This window comes from Oryzias latipes, chromosome 1, assembly GCF_053564925.1.
Source record: "Oryzias latipes strain Hd-rR chromosome 1, Olatipes_Hd-rR_3.1".
In the NCBI taxonomy this organism is placed as follows: domain Eukaryota; kingdom Metazoa; phylum Chordata; class Actinopteri; order Beloniformes; family Adrianichthyidae; genus Oryzias; species Oryzias latipes.
Window position 1 is genome coordinate 42735035 of NC_136237.1, and position 19083 is coordinate 42754117.

The 19083-nt window shown below is 48.9% G+C and overlaps 2 protein-coding genes across 2 annotated transcripts; one reads left to right on the forward strand and one right to left on the reverse strand.

Moving 5' to 3' along the window:
- Positions 1-109: 109 nt before the first annotated feature.
- Positions 110-4703, reverse strand: tmx2b (thioredoxin-related transmembrane protein 2b). Its single transcript, XM_023953963.2, has 8 exons — positions 4364-4703; positions 3232-3292; positions 1681-1794; positions 1508-1584; positions 1317-1423; positions 1174-1239; positions 974-1103; positions 110-700 (listed from the first exon to the last, which is right to left on the reverse strand). The coding sequence occupies exons 1-8, from the start codon at positions 4550-4552 to the stop codon at positions 524-526; spliced, it is 921 nt and encodes a 306-aa protein (XP_023809731.1). The 5' UTR covers positions 4553-4703; the 3' UTR covers positions 110-523.
- A 3547-nt stretch (positions 4704-8250) lies between these two features.
- On the forward strand, positions 8251-16278 carry LOC101158994 (dual specificity testis-specific protein kinase 2). Its single transcript, XM_011488760.4, has 11 exons — positions 8251-8444; positions 8857-9455; positions 11780-11901; positions 12009-12057; positions 12199-12345; positions 12675-12757; positions 13228-13318; positions 13462-13545; positions 13709-13795; positions 13867-13954; positions 14560-16278. The coding sequence occupies exons 2-11, from the start codon at positions 9258-9260 to the stop codon at positions 15621-15623; spliced, it is 2013 nt and encodes a 670-aa protein (XP_011487062.2). The 5' UTR covers positions 8251-8444; positions 8857-9257; the 3' UTR covers positions 15624-16278.
- Positions 16279-19083: the final 2805 nt, after the last annotated feature.

Consider the following 19083-nt stretch of genomic DNA (forward strand, 5'->3'; position numbering starts at 1 on the left):
CTGGGGGGGGTCATTAAAAACAGCAGTTCTCCTGCATCCTGGTGCAGTTTCCGTTCTGCCACCAGGGGGCGACTGTCAAACATAAGAACCTGCAGATCTGACAGAAAAACACCTTTTCCACGTTTCTGTTTTATTGCATGAAAAAACTGATCAAATGTAAATCAAATCATTAAAATCTAGGAATGAAGATTAAAAATAACATTTCCAGTGTTTTAATAATTTACTACAGGAATGTTAAAAACAAACGTAAGAAAAGAATTTTACTCTAGAAATAAAAAAAACAATCCAACTGCGTGCAAACATAAGCTCCGCCTCCACCTGCAGAAAACCAAACGTTTTTATGGAAATGATCAAACACAACGCTGCTGGGGGGGTCCTCTGTCCTCATATTATGGGATGCATGGGAATTGTGAAGTTATTGTTAACAGAGGGGGGGGGGTGAGGCCTCACGAGCCCCTCCTGCTTGATCAACCGTCAGTTCCACAGCTGATGACAGGAGGCGGAGTTTGCTAAGCCAACAGTCTCATTTGTCTTTCTTGGATTCAGGCTCCTCCCCCTGGGCGGGGGCTCCCTGCTGCTCTGGCTCCTCCTCCTCGGTGACCGTGGGGAACTGGGATTGGCTGGGCTTCTCTCTGCTCCTGCTGAGCTTCTTGGATTTCTGGTAGAGCTCGTTCAGGTTGAACTCCCGGATGATGTTTTCCTGAGGAGCAAAGCAGACGTTTGATCCAGCTTCACCTGCAAACCATGATGACACCTCCACCGAGCTTGAAAGAGGACACTGAAGTCAGCCTCTGATTGGCCGCTTCAGCATCAGGAGTCCAGGGGAAACTGAGCCTCGGTGATGACATCACTAAGGTTCCCTGAACTAAGCTGCCTTCAGTGTTGACGTGTTTTCGCTCGTCCCGCCTCCGCGTTACCGTCGTCCGCCGTACGTTAAACTCTGGGACCATCGGCCAGTGTTCGCCCCCCTTACCTCAGTGAAGCTCCAGGACACCGCTCTGCCCTTCTTGTCCACCTGGGGGCGCCGCATCAGCTCCTTTCCTCCCTGGAACAGCACCAAGGACGGCAGCTGCTTGGACAGTGGCGATGCGGACACCCTGTACCTGCGGGGGGGGGGCACAGCGTCAGAGTCTGGATGGAAGCCCCTCCCACCTTTACAGAAACATCTCCTACTTCTTGGAAACTTCTCCGTAGCGTCCGATGTCCACTTTCCCAAATTTGAGGCCGGCGCAGTTGTACCTGCAGAGCAGCATGCATGCCATGACTGTGTTTGTGGGGGTGGGGGGTCCTGGCCCAGTGAGGGGGGGCGGGCTTACTTGAGCGAGAGGTCAGCGTAGACTGAGGCGAAGGACTGGCACTCCGGAGACCAGTTGGCGAAGAATTCTACGATCCACGTCACGCGTCCGTCTCTTTGGAGCTCGTCCTGCAGGCGCAGACACAAGACTCAGGGGGGGCTGGGGGGGCACCCAGGCTAAGCCCAGCTGTGCTGGGGGGCGGGGTTACTCACATCGATGGTTTTGTCGCTGAAGTATTTGATGTACTCGGGTCCCATGTAGAGGGGGGGCTTGCAGGTCATCAGGAAGACTGAAACGCAGCAGAGACGCCGTGATTGTTTGACCCCCCCGTCCTCGCCCGGGTCTTCTGAACAGAACCGCTCAGAGTTCTGCAGGCCGGACTCACCGATGCAGAGCGTCAGGTACAGGAGACCCAGACGGACGTCCAGCCGGAAGAACAGGATGACGTTGGCCACTTTACTGAACAGGATGATGTTCCCAACGTGCTGCTCCACCGTGACTGACGGCAACACACAATACACACACAGAGAGACACACAACACACACACAGAGAGACACACAACACACACAGAGACACACAACACACACAGAGACACACAACACACACACAGAGAGACACACACACACACACAATACAAACACAGAGAGACACACAATACACACACAGAGACACACAACACAGACACAGACACACACAACACACACACAACACACACACAGAGAGACACACAACACACACACAGAGAGACACACAACACACACACACAGAGACACACAACACACACACAGAGAGACACACAACACACACACAATACAAACACAGAGAGACACACAATACACACACAGAGACACACAACACAGACACACACAACACACACACAACACACACACAGAGAGACACACAATACACACAGACACTAATGAGTTAAACTGAACAGTTTCAAACTCTCATTTGTAAAGTTTTCATTTTTTTACATTAAAGAAGTTAAATAGTACAATATAAAAAGCATTAAACTGGACTTGGTTCTGGTTCTGAAGAGGGCTCCTGGGTTCTGGACCACAGTGGTGGGGGACTCTTCATCTTCATCTTTCCCTCAGAACTTCTCCGGTTCCGTCCTCAGACGTCTGCTTTGGGTCGTTCGGGTGGACGTGTTCTGCAGAATCCGCTCCAGCAGATCCGGACCTGCTGTGCTGATAAAGCCTCCTGGTTCTTTGGACTCTCCAGCACCACTGGACTCCACTGGATGGAAATCTTCACATTTCTGTTGTAACGTGTCGGTCCAAACTGGTTCCAACACTTTGAGAGATCGGGAATGGGCCGGGATGCGGTTCTGGGACAGTCCAGAGATGAACGGGATCACATCGTTATTCCTCCTTGGTTTTTTACTTGGGATCTGGAGAAGGTCCGGTTTGGATATCAGAACATTCTGAGGCCAGGCGGACGGGTTCCTCTTTCTTTTCACCTTCAGGCCTAATGGACCCGCCTTGGGTTCTGTTCTGGAGGTTCTGATCTGCGTGCGGGTTCTCTGTAACCGCTTCCAGCTCCGGGATTTTCATCTGGACCCGGGTGTCGTCCACATACCAGAACCAGCTGCTGGGACAAGTACCTGGGCTTCCAACGACCCAAAACCACCTGAGCCTTTAATAGGTCTGACCTGACCTTCAGAGGAGCCATCGTGACCCCTCCTCCCTAGAACATGGAGCCGCTCTCTCACCGCCGTTTCCCGACCCGAGCAACGGCGTCAGAACCAGAACCAAGTCCAGATGACGGGGACCTATGTCTGTGAGGAACCGGAGTCAACACAGAAATAAAAGTGACCAGAAGGAGAATCAGATCGGATGAATCCGTCTGGATTTTTTAAATAAAGTCCGTTAGAATCAGATTTAGGATTAGCGGGTTTCTGAACCCGGTTCTTCTGAACGCAGCTGGACTCACTGGCCCTTCGGTTCTTCATCATGACGATGGCGCTGAGGAACATGAGGATCTCCACCTCCCTCTGTGAAAACAAACAGTGAGTTTATGCTTCAATCACTACATAGTGCTCCTTATAGCAGGTTCTAGTTTGTCTGAATCTACAATCCAAAAATCCAGAGCCCAGAAGTTTCTGTGAAAAACCCGTGTGCATCCATGCTCACTAGACCGGTGAGTATAGACCACAATGCATTGCGTCTGAACAATTTTTGTATTTAAATATTATGTTTATTATAATATAATAATAATATGTTTATTTAAATGTATTTTTTAAATAAACCATCAAAGATTTTATTTCCAGAAGACAGTAGATCATAAATAATCATCCCAAAACGCTCATATTGATTAGAATTTAACTTTGTGAAATCGATGACGTCATATCTGTCATAAAAAAAAGAAAAGTAGTGATCATGGAGTCCGAATTGCTTTTACAATCCAGAGCACTGCATAGTTTTTTAGTAGTTAGGGCGTCTGAGTTTGTAAAGTTTCACATCATCAAACCAAATGAAATAAACCCTAAAGGAGGTTTTGCCCTGAACCGTCTGCTGCTGTAAGGTGTGGAGGAGCTTTTCAGCTTTTCCAGCAGAACCTCCTCTGCGGGTCACAACTTCAGAACTTCACTGAGTCTTTTTAGGGTCCAGAAGCAGCAAAGCAGCCCCGCTCATCACACTGCCGCCCCCGTGTTTGACGTTCTGAGCTGTTTCTTGACCTCCAGGTCTTCCAGAGGGTTGGGTCCCCTCAGGATCCTCCCACAGCAGGTGATGAAGAGCATCCGGCCGTGTTCTGCCCCAGAGGAGGCCTCTGACCTCTGACCTCTGAGGAGTGTCTCTCACTCGCTCATGTAAGTTTAATGAGAATGATTTACACACTGCATGAAACATTTCAATGAGACAAACATGCCAGTAAATGAAAAACTGTACATTTAGAGTCACGTGACCATCACGTGGGTGTTGGAAGAACAGCTTCTCTAACTTTATCACTGCAACAATTTGAACAAAAATGACGCAGGAACAATAAATACTAGCTAAACTAAAGCTGCACGCGCCTCCAGCAGGTCCACAAGAACATGCTAGCGGGTTCTTAGAGTTCTACTGACCCAGTCGAAGTCGCAGGAGTTCCCGTCCTCTCGCTGCGTCTCCAGGTGGTCGCAGACGCCGGGGGTCTTTCGGATAGCCACGAAGGCTACAGCCATGAAGAACGAGGCTACGTAGTAGGGCTTCAGCAGCCACTTGTACACCTGCGGCAGGTGGTAGAGGAAGGCCAGCAATGGCGTCAGCAGAGCCATCTTTAACCGAATAACCGTTGGATTCCCGCTATGATTGGGCTGAGTGCTGGAGAAAATCCGTTAGTTTTACATGAATGACTCCGTTAGCATCGCTATGGGAGCGAGAACCGAACGAGTTAGTGACAGGGTACACGGTTTCCGGTTCGGAACTTTCGAAATAAAACAAACTTGAATTAATAGTGACCACAAAAGCTCTCTTTAATGGCATTGTGTTTACTTATATTAAACTGCATATATTTTTAGAAATGGTTTCATTGATTTTTAATCAGCTGAAAGCATAAGTTCTGTCATCAATGACCTGACTTCGCATTTTTGGATTTTAATGTGAAGCCAAGGAAAAGCACTTCCGGTGTTACCGTTTTAATTTCTTTTTCGTATCTCCCCGCCTAAAGGATTGGCGCATTCTTGCTCTGTTGGTTAAATTATAATTATAACCTGCACAATATTGGGAGGTCACATTTACATTTTCACATAAACAGCCCTGGCAGAGGTCAAACAGGACGAATTTGCCCCAGCAGGCTCTGATTGGCTCAGGTTACGACGGCTGCGTCCTTCTGATTGGATAGCAGGAAACGTCCCACTCCCACTGGAAGTTTGCAATAACATTTAAAAATATATCAAATTCTTCAACATATTCGTAGTAAAGAAATACTACAATAAATATTAATAATTGTTTCACTTAGAACAAGTAGTACAGTTTTGTAGCTCACTTGTACATCGGTAGTCAAAGTACAATTAAATGATAACAAAACATTAAAATATAAACAAGCGTGTATGAAATACTTTTAAAATCAGGTTAAGTAAAGTGGTGATGAAGTGTGTTATTACCACATAGACGTGCAGAGGTAGAAATACTCATATGTGTCAAATCTAAAACGTGTTTTTATTTTTGATTACATGTAAGTAATATTGCTGCACCTTGTCTGCCTTGTATAAAGAGGGACGACACATGAATGTCACCAAACAGAGGCACGGAGAACTGAATGATAAATTAAAGATCAAGAATAGAGTAGAAGTAGACGAGAGTAGAGGACAGAACCCAGTGCTCCATCGTTTCTCCAGCTCCAGCAGCCTACCAACAACTAATTGTTATTTAGTTTAATTCAAGCATGTTGACAGGAAGGTGTGTTTAAGATAAGATAAAGCTTTATTGTCATTGTACTACAGTCACACTTGGTACAACAGTACAACGAAATTGCGTAATGTCCCACATTGGTGCATGAAGAAAGAAGAAAACCACAACATAATAATAAAACAGCTCACAACTATCTTTCATACAAAAAGTATATAAAAATATATACATATGTACAAATATATATATATATATATATATATATATATATATATATATATATATATATATATATATATATATATATATATATATATATATATATATATATATACAAATATACATATGAGGGTTATTGCTCAGTTGTAAAAACTGTCTCTGAGTCTGTTTGTCAGTGACCTCAGCCCCCTTAGAGGGCAGCCATTGAAACACCCGGTGTCCTGGGTGTGTGCAGTCTTTCATGATGTTGTGTGTCCTCCCCGGACAGCGGGTGCTGTAGTGGTCCTTCAGTGAGGGAGGAGGGTAGCCGATGATCTTTTGGGCAGGGTTTATGACCCTCTGTAGGACCTTCTTGTGTGCCATGGTGCAGCTTGAAAACCACACAGAGATGCAGTATGTTAGTAGACTCTCAATGGAGCGACGGTAGAAGGAAACCAGCAGCTCTCTCTGCAGGTTGACCCTCCTGAGGATCCTCAGGAAGTGAAGATGCTGTTGGGCCTTTTTCATGACCTCTGTGGTGTTTGAGCTCCATCAGAGGTCTTCATCAATGTGCACACCAAGGTACTTGAAGCTTGGCTCCCCCCCCCCCCCCCCCCCACTCCATTAATGACAATGGACTGCAGATCGGATTTCTTCCTGACGTCCACGATCACTTCTGTTGTTTTTGAGGTTTTTAGGACCAAATTGTTGTCTGCACACCACCCCACCTATGGTACTTTTAGTGGATGGTACTACTAATAATAATAGAAAAGCATATTAATATGAACACAATATAGTATTAATGTAAGCTGGGGGAATGAGCCCCCCTGGCCCGGCAACCATCTTCTCTCTGTGGAGAATTATGTACAATGGATGTAATGAAAATTGTAATTATTCCCCTAAGCTTCAATATAGTAGGTGATGTCATGTCATATTTTGATTTTCATGGTTTATCAAAAGATGTCATTTTTATTGTTAAACTGATTATTGTCTTTGGAAAATTCCACATCCACAAATGTAAAATGGTTCAATTCCCAGTCTTGTTTTACTGTTTTCCTTTAGGACTTTAAACCGCATTAAAGAATAATAGAACATCTAAAAAACATGAAGAACATTTTATCTTTTAAAGGAACTTCTTATTAAAAAACAAATTGTATATTCTATAATTATAAAGATAACTTAAAGCTCTGAACTGTACAGTTACTGTTGTACAGTTTGACGACAGTAATTTGTTTGTATTTTTAAATAAAGTTTTGGGGAAAAAACCTTCCCTCATCACGTCCTCCAACGTCAAAACAAAACGGTGTCAGTGGGTGGGGGGTGGACTGAAAATGTATTAATTAACCGACGCTTCAAAATAAACGTCATAGTGCATCACTTCCGGCTCCAGCTGCTGGTCTGAGGTCGGTTTAATGCTGTAAATCTGCATTCATTTGTTTTTGTTGCTGATTCCAGCTCAGCGAGTCAGGTTTAGGCTCCGCCTTCTTCACCTGCTTCAATCACAGCCGCACACTCAACTCCGGCGCGCATGCGCAAACTGTCAACGAAGAAAAGTGAGGCAGAAACACAGAGGAAGTTCCCCAACGTCCTTTTCAAAATACTAAAAAGTTTTAATAACTTTTAAAATGCTTGCATTATAAGAAAAAAATGCATTAAAATATTTGTATTCTTCTGGAGTTCTTGGGTTTTAAATGCAGAAACAGTTATTCCACCAAAAACAAATCACACTTTGACATCTTCCAATGTTTGGGGAAAAAAAGAGAAACATTTGATTTGTTGCAAAAACATTGCAGTCCATATTAATCTGGAAAACAAGCTCAGAAAACAAATAAAAAACCAAAAAAAAAAAAACATTCGAATTCAGTTTAGTAATAAAATTGTTCAAAATCTGCTTAAATAATTTTGGTAATATTTATAAAACTGCATTATTAAGACTTTATATCAAACTCCCTAAAACCTGAAGTGTCATTACTAACATACAACTAGCACAGCAGTGTCAGTCAGTCATTTTCTGCCGTTTTATCCCTTTCGGGGTCACGGGGGTGCTGGAGCCTATCCCGACCACTTGTGGGCGAAGGCCAATGCACTTAAAAACCCTCCAAAAGGAAAATTGTGTTTTTGAACGTTTTTGTTCAATTTTATGATGAAGGAATACAACTATAAAAAATTATTTTGGGTAAAAACAGCATCAACATCATGAAAAGGCCGCTGGGAACGCTTTGGAAACAGATCAGGAGATGGTCGGTGTGGGACTTTAAGCAGTCATAAAGACACAAGACACATATTTTAATTTTCGCATTTAAGTTTTAATAGAAAGATGTTTACTACCAAAACATTATACAATAATTTAAAGTTAAATTCAATTAAATTAGAGGACAAATCATGCGTCGGGTTTTTATTGTGAAGTTCCAAACCGGAAATTATAGTTCCTACGGGCGGAAGCTTGTTTCCGGGCTGTGTCATTATGGTCGCCGTCCCATCAGCGGTGGGCAGCACAAACCTGACGGGATTAGGAGCTTCCTCCGCAGTTGAGGAGTTTAGAAACGTTTTCTGTTTTTAATTCCATTTCAAAAAACATCTTTTCGCTGCCATTTTCGACCGGAAGTGGGCGCGAGGACACCGGTAAGCAGCACTGCGCTTTAAGACGCGTCCCGACGACAACCCCCGTTATAAACAAAAACTCGATTTACGAAAAATGTAATTCGAAATGAAACTTTTTGATTGAATCCGTTCCCGTGTTTAAAACGGTTCACTCGCCCTGTGTGTAGTAAATAGTAAATCAGTGGTGAGCGCGACTGAGGCCCGTTATCATCGCTGATCCGCGCGGTTCTTCCGGGTTCGGTGGATCCCGCGCGGGATGACTCCCCAGCGTCACTCCAGACCGAGCAGATGGGGGTCTGGTCTGCCTAAGAAAGGGTTTTACTGGCTGAAATGGCGGCTTCCTCCTTAAATCCGCGTTTGTTGGTAGAGCCCACCCCCCTCCCGTGCAGTGGTACGGTCCAGTGTTGACAGCCTTTCTGCATCTCCCCTGCAGGAACCCCAACGTGGCCCGCTCGTGGCATCCTTCATCTTACTGTCGGTGCATGTGGTGAAATACCGGGATGATGAACGGGACCGAACCTGGACCCGTTGAGGATGCCTTCAGGGACCGTGGGAATCTTTAAACCCGCACAGGAAGCCACTTCTGTTGTTCTGGAGAAGCTGGAAACGTCAGACCGTGAGAGGTTCTGGTCAGGATGCTGAAGGTGATCATTTAAGGACGACCAGAAGAACAGGGACTGAATGATCGGGTCGGTGCTGCATCAAACCGAAACCCTTCAGACCCGATGATGGGGGGCAGGCCCACCACCCACAGGACTACTCTGGTCTAACAGGAGTTCTGGTTCCCCTACGGGAGAGAAAACCGTTTCTGCGGGGCGGCGACCCGCCAGAACGATGGACTACCACGCCGAGGGCTGCTTCTGTGACCCGGAGGAGGGGCCGGATGAACCCCCCCTTCACAGCATCCACGCTCCCAACCGGATCCGGCCTTCCTCCTACCGGGCCCTGAGGAGCGCCGTGTCCAGCCTGGCCCGGATCGACGACTTCTTCTGCGAGAAGATCGGCTCGGGCTTCTTCTCAGAGGTCTTCAAGGTCAGTGGGGTCAGAGGTCAGAGGGAACCATGGCGTCTCCTCAGAGCTTCAGGTTCTGCTGTCATTGGAGGTTTTCTTCCTGGCTGACTTTGACGTCACCATAAACGTGATCTAGTATAAAAATGTCTGCGTGTGGAGCTGCTGCAGCGTTTCTCGGAACGTGATCTAGTATAAAAATGTCTGCGTGTGGAGCTGCTGCAGCGTTTCTCGTGTTTAGCGTCCTGCAGAAATGCTGCTGAAACACGGGAGGAACGCTCTCATGTGCTGACGGACACGCTGGGGTCTCAGGAAACCGTCCTCACCTCCAAAGCGTCAGAAGGAAGTGAACCAGACGGACCTCCTTCTGTGAAGTCAGGATTCCCAGAGGGGAGACCTCTTCTAGTGTCTTCTAGTCTGTCAGCTGAATGTACATCATTGAAATGAGGTGAAAACAGTAGCAGAGGAAATTCGTCAACAGCAGTCGTCATGGAAACGTGCAGATCCAGACGTTCCTCTGGATCAGCAGAACGTTCCGCCTCTTCAGAGTCCAGATAATGTTCCTCAAAAAGGACCAAACATGAACATTTGACTGAAGATCAGAAAATACGTTTAAAATCTATTTCATTAAGATCAACAATATCATCAAACGTAAAGTTTGACTTTAACTTCATGACATGAATGTTGAAACAAACTTTAAAATTAAAGTTGAGCCGTTTATGCATTAAACTAAACTGAGCCTCATCTTCATCAGGATGAAGGCCCGTACACACCGGGACGAATATTCGCCAGGCGTTATTCGCCAGCGTTTTTCGCCACGTTTTTTGTGTTCACACCCAGGCGATTTTCGCTGACGATGAGTGGATTGAACATGCAATTTCATTCCCTGACATTAGATGGCGCTTAATGTAAAACAGAAATACTCCTGTACACAAGGTGGCGCTGCGCAACTTTACGCTTCTTAAAGTCGCTTTTCACTCAGAAGAAGAGAGCAAGTATTTACACGCTTGTCAGAATCAAACAACGAAAACATGAATATTTCAAGCACCAGTAGCTCCAACTGGTGCTTGGTTCGGGGATATTTTAGAATGTCCGTCATTATTGCTTCGCGGCAGTGTAGACGCTACTTGGCGTCTATCTTCTTCGCTGGTATGTGTGCTCAGCAAGGCAGTTTTGTGTTTGAGCGCCCCCAAGTTGTGTTTTACTGTAACTTCAGAAGCTCCAGACACGTGAGCAAAAGCGCCATTCTCATTGGTCGAGTAGATTTCGACGCGACGCGTCGAAAAAAAAAAACGAACCCGAGGCGTTTTTTTTTTTTTGACGCTTTAACGCGTCGCGTTTTTTCGCGTCGGTGTGCACACTCTCGTTGGTGCCCTTTGTTTAGTCACGAGGCGTTAAACGTCGGCGAAAATCGCCGGCGAAATTCGTCCCGGTGTGAACAGGCCTTGAAGCTCTCAGACACTTTGACCTGTTCTTTCATGTCTTTATAACTGATGGGGAGAACACAGATCAATTTAAAATGTGCACGTGGGTATGTGTGTGTGGGTGTGTGTGCACGTGTGTGTGTGCACGTGTGTGTGTGCACGTGTGTGTGTGTGTGCACAGACTGTCTGCTGGTGTTAGCTGACAGCCTGACTGAAGGACTCTCTGTCCAGACTAAGCTGATTAGCCCCCCCGCATGTGTGCACGCCACTGTGTACGTGCACGCTCGGACACATGCGCCGTCTTCGGGGCGTGCTCGTCACCTCACCACAGGAAGTCAGGGGCTTGCTGTCCGGTCGTCTAACAAAATAAAAGACTGCTTTTAGGATCACGTTTAGGTTGTGATGCAGGAACAAGTGTTTTTGCAGTGCGTGTGTGTGTGTATGTGTGTGTGTGTGTGAGTGCGTGCGCCCATGCGTACTGACAAGTGTGCACTGTGGGGTGATGGTTATGGCAAACTGGATTTGTGCAGATCAAGAAGAGTGATGGGAAATCTAGAAAGCCTATTAGAGCTACGCTAATAATACACGCACACACACACATGCTGTGTGGACTCACACACACACACACACATGCTGTGTGGACTCACACACACATTTAGCCAAACCACCTGTGTGTGTGTGCGTGTCCTGCTTACAGCTGCACACAGCATGATCCACAAAACCTGCTCTGCTTTTCAAAATAAAAGGATGGTGAAAACGCGGTTCCACCTTCTTCTCCTCTGCTGTCGGTTCTGAACCGTCCCGTCTGCCACTGATCAGAACGGGTCGGATTTCTGTCAGGATGGACCTGCCGGGTCAGGATTCTGCCCTCAAAGTTCTGTGGAGGATCTGTGCAGAACCTCATCCCGGTTCTGTCCTCCACAGGTGCAGCATCGCATCACAGGCCAGGTGATGGCGCTGAAGATGAACACGCTGGCGAGCAACAAGGCCAACATGCTGCGGGAGGTGCAGCTCATGAACCGCCTCTGCCATCCCAACATCCTCCGGTAGGCTCCGCCCTCGTCCATCACTCACCACAGCCTCTGGCGCTGAGGGCGTCTGGGCAGCAGGGGGCGCCAGCAGCAGGTGCTCAGGCTGCTCTTTGTCTCCTCAGGTTCCTGGGCGTCTGTGTCCATGAAGGTCAGCTCCACGCTCTGACTGAGGTACGGCGTTCTGCTGGTTACAATGAAAGCCGCTCGCCGCTGGTCATCCTGGTGACCTGTTGTCCTGAGCAGGAACATCCGTGTTCCATCCGTGTTCCTTTCCTCTGTGAGGCTCCTTTAACCAGTTTGATGCCTCTGCAGTACATCAACGGGGGGAACCTGGAGCAGCTGCTGGACAGCGACCTGTTCCTGTCCTGGGGGGTCAGGCTGGGCCTGTCTCAGGACATCGCCCGCGGGCTGCAGTACCTGCACAGCAAAGGCATCTTCCACCGAGACCTCACCTCCAAGGTGAGGAAGAGGACGACCCCGACGCCTGAGGTTCAGGTTTTAGGAGGTCATTGAGTTCAACTCCAAAACAAAAATGTTGAATTTCTAAACAAATTCTCATAAATTCTTTAAATCTCTGCAAAGTGTTTGAGGGGGGTTCTGCTGTAACCTCCCCCCAAACGCCGATCTTGTCTCCTGCCGTCCTCCATCGTCCTGATGAAGGTCATGTCAGATGGTTTTACCAGCAGCTATCTCTTCAGGATCTTCTAACCTCCACCTTTAATCTGAACCTCTGACCCCGTCATGAAAACGTCCCGATCGTCTTTAACCTGCGTCCCTCTGACCCGCAGAACTGTCTGGTCCGCTGTGAGAACGGCAGGTTCACCGCCGTGGTCGGAGACTTTGGTCTGGCAGAGAAGATCCCTGACTACAGGTGGGTGGGGGTGGGGGGGCTTTTGATGTCAACATTCCCATCATGCACCTGTGAGTGAACCCTCATGATTCTCAGGCCTCACCTGGACTACAACACCTGTGCAGAGTCTGTCTGCCTGCCTGCCTGTCTGCCTGCCTGCCTGCCTGCCTGTCTGTCTGACTGTCTGTCTGTCTGTCTGTCTGCCTGTCTGTCTGCCTGCCTGCCTGCCTGTCTGTCTGTCTGACTGTCTGTCTGTCTGCCTGCCTGTCTGTCTGCCTGTCTGTCTGTCTGCCTGCCTGCCTGTCTGCCTGTCTGTCTGCCTGCCTGCCTGCCTGTCTGTCTGTCTGACTGTCTGTCTGTCTGCCTGCCTGTCTGTCTGCCTGTCTGTCTGTCTGCCTGCCTGCCTGTCTGCCTGCCTGCCTGCCTGCCTGCCTGCCTGTCTGTCTGCCTGCCTGCCTGCCTGTCTGTCTGACTGTCTGTCTGTGTTTCAGCGGCCCCGAGGAGAAGCAGCCTCTGGCCGTTGTGGGCTCTCCGTACTGGATGGCCCCTGAAGTTCTGAGAGGAGAACTTTACAATGAAAAGGTTTGTGGAAAACTGAAGAAACCAGCTGGGTTTCAGGGTTCTGGGTTCAGGTTCTGGGTTCAGTTTCAGGGTTCTGAGGATGTAGTTTTAGTTTGGGGGTCTGGTTCTGTGTTGGATCGTGACCCCCCCACGTCTCTGCTCAGGTGGACGTCTTCGCGTTCGGCATCATCCTGTGTGAGATTATTGCCCGAATCGAAGCCGACCCGGATGTCTTACCCAGGACTGAGGTAGGACCCGTGGCGCCCCCGCTGGTCGGCGTGGGGACTGACCCCTCCCTTATGAATGAAAACATCAAATGTTATGGTCAGCCTTCAGGATCATTGATCTCTGACCGTTAGTCGTCTGTGTTGTCAAACATGGCGCTGAACGCCGGCGTCCTGGTCTCTGCAGGACTTCGGTCTGGACGTGGAGACCTTCAGGAACATGATTGGAGACTGTCCCGCCGCGTTCTTCGGCCTGGCCGTGTCCTGCTGTAACGTGAGTAAAACCGCAGGAAGACGAGCGTCTGGGATTTCAGAATAAAAGCTGAAGGACGTTCTTTCCTCCAGATGAGCGCAGAGAGCCGCCCCTCCTTCTCTGACATCGTCTGGTCTCTGGAGGACATGGAAAGGCCGGAGGAGCGCCGCCTTCCAGCCGGTAAACCCCTCCTCCTTCTGGTTTGGATGTTTGCTCCGTGGGTGGACTCAGAACCGAGTCAGAACCTTTGCAGTGACTCTGAAAGGTCTTGAGGAAACCGTGATGAAGATCCTGTTCTGTAGGCGCCTGAGGGGAATTGAACCGCGAGCAGACGCTAGACCACAGCTGATGTCGGTGTCTGAGAACTAGACTGAGTGTAGAAAACCGTTTACAAGTCAACTCTGTCACCATTTTTACGGACGGCGCCGTGTTGAAGCCAGACGCCGTCTGTGATTGGTCGGAGTCGGTCTGTGTCAGTGTTGCTATGGCAACCACTCTCTCAAATCAGGATGGAGCTTGATGAAAGGCCACGCCCCTACCACTTGAAAACAACCTAAACCAAAATCAGCAGGCTCCGCCCACTTTTATTGAGGCATCTGATTGGTCCGTTTATAACTTGAATTGTCAAGAAGATGTTAAAGAACCGGATCAGAACCAGAACGGTTCTTCTGACCAACAGATAATCAGCTGTTTATTCTTCTGTAGATGTCTCTGGGGGGGCGGGGCCTCTGGTCCAGGTCTCAGCGGTTGGCGTTTGTCTGATGCTCGTGTTTTCTCCGCCTCAGAGCCCGTGGCGGTGGAGGTCAGCCCGTATCGGCGCCGCAGCTCTCCGTGCCCCCCCACGGACCGCGCCCAGCTGCGTCCGGGACTCTCCAGGAGCCAATCGGACATGCTGCCCCCCAGCTCCCTGACGTCCCCCCTGCTGGGGACGCCTGCACGGGTCAACCCCTTCTCTCTGAGGCGGGACCTAAACGGGGGCCGCTGCAAACTCTTGGACACGCCCAGTAAGTCGGTCATCTCCCTGACCTTTGCCCTGCCGGCGCATCCCTGCACCTCCCCCCACCTCCTCAGAGAGAGACGGGGGCCACAGAGGAGGTGCCAGTCTCTGCCCTGCACCCCGGAGATGGGCCGGACCCCCCCCTTCCCCGCAGACTGCACAGTGGACAGTAGGAAGGTGGGGGTTGGTGGGGGGGTGGATGGAGACGCAGAGAGGAGGGGCTTGTTGAAGGAGGAGGGCGGGGACGACGACTCTGGCCTTCCTGTGGAGCTGGAGATGGTGTCTCTGGAGCGCCTGGAGGAAGAGGAGGAGGAGGAAGAGGAGAGCGTCTGCCTGACCGAACCCATGGACGTCAGCCGCTCACCTGACCCAGCCCACAGAATCCTGAACTCCACCCCTCTCAAACCAAGCCCCGCCTCCTTTCTGACCAACGGATGGAGACGCCCCATTTCCAACGGACCGCCCACTTTGTCCCCGCTGCTGCGATTGGACAACAACAACGGCTCTGCCGTAGCGATTGGTCAGCAGGTGCAGTGGGGCGGGGCTGCCGTCTCCAACGGTGGCGGCGGAGCCCGTGTTCGACCCTGCGACTCCCCGGAGCAGGAGGACGCCGTCTCCTGTCCCAGCTGCTGCTGGGTGGGGCTCAGCCTCCCGTCGGCGTGCCTCCGCGGTTCTGCCGCCGTGCCCGGCCCCAGACGGCGCGCCTCGTTGCAGCGGCCGCACCGCAACCTGAACGGGACGATAAGTGGCAATAGCTCCTCCCCCACATCAAAGGTCGCCAAAGGACTCCTGTGTGGCGCCGCAAACGGGCTGGGGGGGGCGGGGCGCTCGCTGCCGGAAGCCCAGACTTAGGAGTAAATCCAGATGAACCAGCTGAAGGCCCAAACACGGCTGCTCCGGCAGCATGTAGGAGGGAGGAGGGGATTCGAACCCTCCCCCAACACCGCAGACCCCGCCCCTCCGTGTGGGGGGAGGGAACTTTGTTTGGATGCTTGGAGGAAGGAATCTGCTGGGCGGCTTCAACAGAATCTGAGGACAGGCCCGTCACCGGTGAGGGCGGGGCCGTCACCGGTGAGGGCGGGGCTGTCAGATGTGGGGGCGGGGCCGTCACAGGCGTGGGGGGGGCGTCACCGGCGAGGGCGGGGCTGACAGATGTGGGGGCGGGGCCGTGACCGGTGAGGGCGGGGCCTGCAGGATCTCTTTCTAATATTTGCACTCAAGTTTTCAGCACTTTCACTTCCTGAAGACGTTCAGCTTTTTGTGTGTGTGTGTGTTCATGTGTGTGTGCGTGCGTGAGTGTGTGTGTGTGTGTGAATGCATCGGCCACTCATTCACACTGCTGTCTCAGTGTGTGTGTGTTTATATTTGAGTGTGTGTGTGTGTTTGTGTGTCACCTGAGTTTAGTTCTGTTGGAAATCTTAATTTATTTTTTGCTGAGTCATGTCAGGCTGGATGAGAGTTTTCTGTTCCACACTGATGTTTATAAATAAACAAACTTGTGAATAAAGTGTGACATGCTTTTACTTTGAAAGGGTCTCACCACTGATAGTTCAGAAAGTCAATGTTATGTCTGTGTCTCCTTTAATAAATACATAGAAACAGAAAAGACGAAAGCGTAAAACAATCATCCCAAAGAAAAACAGTTTCAGCTAAAAAGCTTTAAAAGATTTCTCAGAGTCCAGGGAACGCCGGGACAACGGAGCTCATTCCAGAGTTTAGGAAGGTTCTGTGTCCTCTGGTCCAGAACCGTGTGTGAGGAACCATCAGCAGGTTCTGATCCACAGACGTCAGTGCACCAGATGGCCTGTAGGGGGCGATCAGATCACAGACATGGAGGAGCCTGAACAAGGAGGACCCTAAGAGTCAGCAGTAAGATCTTTGAGGATCGGGGGGTGGGATCTCTTTCTTGGTGCTGGTCCAGATCCTCACAGCGGAGTTCTGGATCAGCTGCAGGAGAGACGGCTCCTGATTCAGACAGGAAACAGACGGTTGCAGAAGTCCAGCCGTGTAGAAACAAAGGTGTGAATAAGAAGTTCTAGATCTTCATGTGACACCATAGAAGTAGAAATGTTCCTCATCTGGTAGAAACAGTTCTGGATCAGCTGTTTGGAGTTCTGTTCCAGCCACAGATCTTTGTCAAAAAGGACCCCCACGGTTCTACAGCTGGGCTTGACAGCCTGATCAAGAGAACCCAAACGTTTCTGTTTCCTCTGAGTTTTTACAGTGCCGTTGTTTTAGCAGCTCATCAGAGAATCCAGTTTGTGTCTCAGAGGGCTTAAAAGAACATTATAGCTGGATATCATCAGCAAAGAAGGAGACATCGCTGAACTCCTGGATGATCTTTCCAAGGGGGATCATGTATAATAGGCATACATACTCCTGTTATCAAAGAACTCTGACAATTGTTCAGAAACCACCTTCTCCAGAATCTTTGAGATAAATGGAAGCTTTCAGATGGGTCTATGATTCTGGAGGCTGATGGGTCCAGGGGCCTCATTTATAAAGGTTGCGTACGCACAAAAGAAGGCGTACGCCACTCTCTACGCAATAATTGAGATTTATAAAAAGCAAACCTGAGGGGAAAATGTGCGGTCCTTCACGCTCTGACCCAGGCGTACGCACAAAAACGGGTGAAATGAGAAACGGCGACACCGTCGGCAGATGGAAGAAACACGTGAAAGTGAAAATGACAATCCTGCCTCTCAGAAATAACATGAAGACTTCACAAAGCAAGTCTGACAATTAACAGCTACACAAACACCCGTTTGATCGATCAGCAGCGAAACAAACAAAAAAGATCAAACGAAATTTGCATGCATATGCCTTTAGTTTGTTTTATTTTTGATGAAACAATGTATGGCGTATGTCTCAACCATTCAGAAAGCAACAAGAAATTACATTTGCTGATCAATTTCCCATTTCCACGTGGATTATTACCGACATCTGTAGCTTGTCAGATGTAATTAAATGGAGGGAAATAAAATGCCCCATCACAATGCGTAATGACGCACAATGGCTGATCCGGCGCTCTTAGAAGATGTGGCAAATGGAAGAATTCGGAGTGAACGCATCTTTAGACAGCAAGAAGACTTGCTGGAAAACGAGGACGAGTGGCTTATGAGCCGGTTCTGACTTCCTCCAGCCGTCCTGTTGGACCTCTGCGGGCTTTTGGGGGGGTGTCACCCGGTGCATCTGGCGCGTTGGTGTCCCCCTGCGCCTCAGTCACCACTCCACTTAAGAGGGATTCCCCAATTATTGCCGCCAGTCTCTCATCAAGAGGGGTCAGCTCCGGTGTCCCCTGTCCCCCACCCGTGGCAGACACACTCTGGCAATGGAGCGCCAGACGTTTTTTTGCCTCGACTTTGATGTCCGACCATTTCTTTTTTATTTCAGCCACGGTCCGAGGTTGTGAGGCTACAGCATTAACAGCGTCTGCCGCCGTCTGCCATCACGGGCCTTTTTGGCAGTAGTAATGCCCACACTGTGCCCTCCAAACAACATTATTCTCCTCTTTTCCACCTCGCCAACGATAACTTCTACTTCACATTGAGTGAAGTTACGTTTTTTTCATTTCCTCTCTGTGTTGCCATGGTTTCCCAATCAATGAATATTCATTTGTGGGCGTTTCACGGACTATTTATGGGCAACTATGGGCGTGTCATGTAGCCGCAAAAGCTGCGCTGCATTTAGAATTGGTTGTGATTTATAAAGGGAAAGATGCGTAGGATGTGCGTGCGCACGGTTTTATAAATCCGAATATTTCTGTGCGTACGCACGTCCTCTGTTTCATCCGTACGCCACTTCTGACGCAAATCCTACGCAAAGTTTTAGAAATGAGGCGCCTGATCAGACATTTCCATCAGAGGCTCCACTGTGGCATCTTTAAATGAAACACACCAGTGGAAAGTGGAAAGTTGATCATTTCAGTGACACTTTGGCCGATGGCATCAAACACCTTTAGGAAGAGTTTGGCTCTTCTGAAAAAGCCCAGTTTGGATCCTAGCATCTTGGCCAACTATAGACCGATATCAAACCTGCCCTTTATTTCAAAAATCCTAGAAAGAGTTGTAGTTAAGCAGCTTTACTGCCACCTACAGGACAATAGCCACTTTGAAGACTTTCAGTCGGGGTTTAGACCTCACCACAGTACGGAAACTGCACTAGTTAGAGTCTCTAATGACTTGTTATTGGCCTCAGAAAAGGGACTACTTTCTATTCTGGTCCTGTTGGACCTCAGTGCTGCCTTTGACACTATCGACCACGGTATTTTACTCCATAGATTAGAGCAGGACATAGGGATCAGAGGATCTGC

Bases quoted from the DNA above. Each gene is read 5' to 3' on its own strand.
- LOC101158994 (XM_011488760.4), top strand. From the start codon at position 9,258: ATGGACTACCACGCCGAGGGCTGCTTCTGTGACCCGGAGGAGGGGCCG. The intron at 13,319-13,461 runs GTTTGTGGAAAA...GTCTCTGCTCAG, and splicing joins GAGAACTTTACAATGAAAAG to GTGGACGTCTTCGCGTTCGG. The intron at 13,955-14,559 runs GTAAACCCCTCC...TCTCCGCCTCAG, and splicing joins GGAGCGCCGCCTTCCAGCCG to AGCCCGTGGCGGTGGAGGTC.
- tmx2b (XM_023953963.2), bottom strand. From the start codon at position 4,552: ATGGCTCTGCTGACGCCATTGCTGGCCTTCCTCTACCACCTGCCGCAG. The intron at 1,585-1,680 runs GTGAGTCCGGCC...GCTGCGTTTCAG, and splicing joins GTACCTGACGCTCTGCATCG to TCTTCCTGATGACCTGCAAG. The intron at 1,104-1,173 runs GTAGGAGATGTT...CCCCCCCCGCAG, and splicing joins TACGGAGAAGTTTCCAAGAA to GTACAGGGTGTCCGCATCGC.